This window comes from Contarinia nasturtii, unplaced genomic scaffold (assembly GCF_009176525.2).
Source record: "Contarinia nasturtii isolate CC-2019 unplaced genomic scaffold, AAFC_CNas_1.1 Cnas_scaffold_285, whole genome shotgun sequence".
NCBI lineage: Eukaryota > Metazoa > Arthropoda > Insecta > Diptera > Cecidomyiidae > Contarinia > Contarinia nasturtii.
Genome location: NW_022197640.1, coordinates 4,487,965 through 4,489,976, shown reverse-complemented (window position 1 = coordinate 4,489,976; position 2,012 = coordinate 4,487,965). Strand labels below are relative to the sequence as shown.

At 31.3% G+C, this 2,012-nt stretch overlaps 1 protein-coding gene across 1 annotated transcript; it reads left to right on the top strand.

Moving 5' to 3' along the window:
* LOC116337689 (phytanoyl-CoA dioxygenase domain-containing protein 1 homolog) lies at nucleotides 1–1,794 on the top strand. The gene is made up of 5 exons (XM_031762455.1): nucleotides 1–198; nucleotides 527–784; nucleotides 868–1,018; nucleotides 1,127–1,268; nucleotides 1,398–1,794. The coding sequence occupies exons 1-5, from the start codon at nucleotides 175–177 to the stop codon at nucleotides 1,669–1,671; spliced, it is 849 nt and encodes a 282-aa protein (XP_031618315.1). The 5' UTR covers nucleotides 1–174; the 3' UTR covers nucleotides 1,672–1,794.
* The last annotated feature ends 218 nt before the right edge of the window (nucleotides 1,795–2,012 follow it).

Here is a 2,012-nt window from a genome sequence, read left to right as displayed (position 1 = left end):
TGTCGTACAAACGAAAAATACATTGTAATACTTTTGATGTTATTTCAGGCTAAAAACAGAAGAGTTTTTTTAGCAAGTGTTGAAGTATTTTTGTACAGTAATTTTTGCAAGTAGTCGAGTGGACAGTGTTGATAAATAAAAAAAAATCAGAAGGTAAAAAGTGAAAGAGAAAAGATGTCAAAGTGGCCGCTGGATCAGGTAATTATTTACAAAAAAAATACAACAACAACAACAATATCAAGAAATGGTTAACAACAGAGAATTTACTTTTCGTTGGTTCACTTGAAAGAAAACTTCCAAATGATATCGTTACAAATATTATATAATGCAGATGAACCGACTAACTTCGATTGATTGGTACAGGCGACGCTTTACATGCCACACATTTATAAAGCCGTACACTGTTGCTCTGTGTACAATGTACATTCACATCAAAATTTCACTAGTGGCTGAATGATTGCTGCGAAGCGTTCGTTATTTATTTGTTTATTTGTTTCTTTCTATTTTCTCTCGGTTTTGCTTTCAGTATGATGTAAATGGTTTTGCTATTATCGAAGATTTTTTTATGGAAAATGAAACGAACGAGATGCGTGAATGTGGTATTGAATTATGCCAAAATGCACCCGAAAATGATCGTCGAACATTTAACACTGGACAAAATTCAGCACATTTAAAAGATGAATATTTTCTTAATTCAGCCAATAAAATTCATTATTTCTATGAAAATCGTGCACTAGACGAGGAAGGTAATTTACTAGTGGATAAAAGCATATCACTTAATAAGGTAAAAAAAAACCATGAAAAAGATATTAAATTTGCTTAAAGTTATTGATAAGAACAAATAAAAATCAATGCTTCGCTTTGTAGATAGGTCACGCACTTCATGTACTTCATCCAACATTCAAAAAGTACACATTTGATGAGCGTATTAAAAATGTAGCGAAAAAACTTGGTTTCAAAAAACCAAGCATACCGCAGAGCATGTTCATTTATAAAAATCCAATGATTGGCGGCGAAGGTTTGTACGCCATTCAATTTGCAGAATGAAGAATAAAATTATAAAGTAATTTTGTATAAATAAAACAAATTCACAACATTTTTTTTTGTGCATAATTTAATAAATTAGTGAAATCGCATCAAGATGCAACATATCTGTTTACCGAGCCAATTTCGATAACTGGTTTTTGGATTCCAATGGAAGATGCCACACTTGAAAATGGTTGTTTGTGGTTCATCAAAGGTTCACACAAACATGGACTGCATAATCGGTATGAAATTCATTGAATTATTCAATTACTATTGCTGATAATGATAACGTTCTCACTAAGAATATAATACCGTTACTATTCTTATTTATAGTTTAAAAATACATATTACATTTTTTCTCTTTATAATAGTTTGATGCGCAATGCCAATCCAAATTCAGACGAATTATTAGTATTTGACAAACCGACACCATATTATTCACCTGATCTATTTACTGCGGCTCCTGTTAAAAAGAACTCATTGGTCATCATTCACGGATTGGTGGTGCATAAAAGTGAATTGAATCATTCGGATAAAAGTCGCAATGCATACACATTTCATATTATGGAAACGGATAATGTTAAATATTCACCAGAAAATTGGCTTCAACTACCAGTCGGCGAAGAGTTTCCCGAACTTTTTTAATTCAATTCAAATACACATTTTCTCTCTCCCTCTCTCTCTCTCTTTCACTCCCTCACTCTGTATTTATCTGACTAAATAAATAAATTGCTTGCAAATGATCTGGCAACAGAGTAGATTTATGAATGTTACCTTCTGAAGATTTATTAATTAACTAAGATCTAGCAGCTGTAGCAAAACAAATTACATGACGAGCGATTTGAATGTTATTAAGACAATGCCAGTAGTAGAATGTAGTTTTGTTTCTCTTTGCCATTAAATTTTTTCGTTTTTTTTTTTCTGTATTCATGTTCACAAGTAGAAATATTAACAAAACAAAAAAAAACTAATGGTATTTTTTTTCT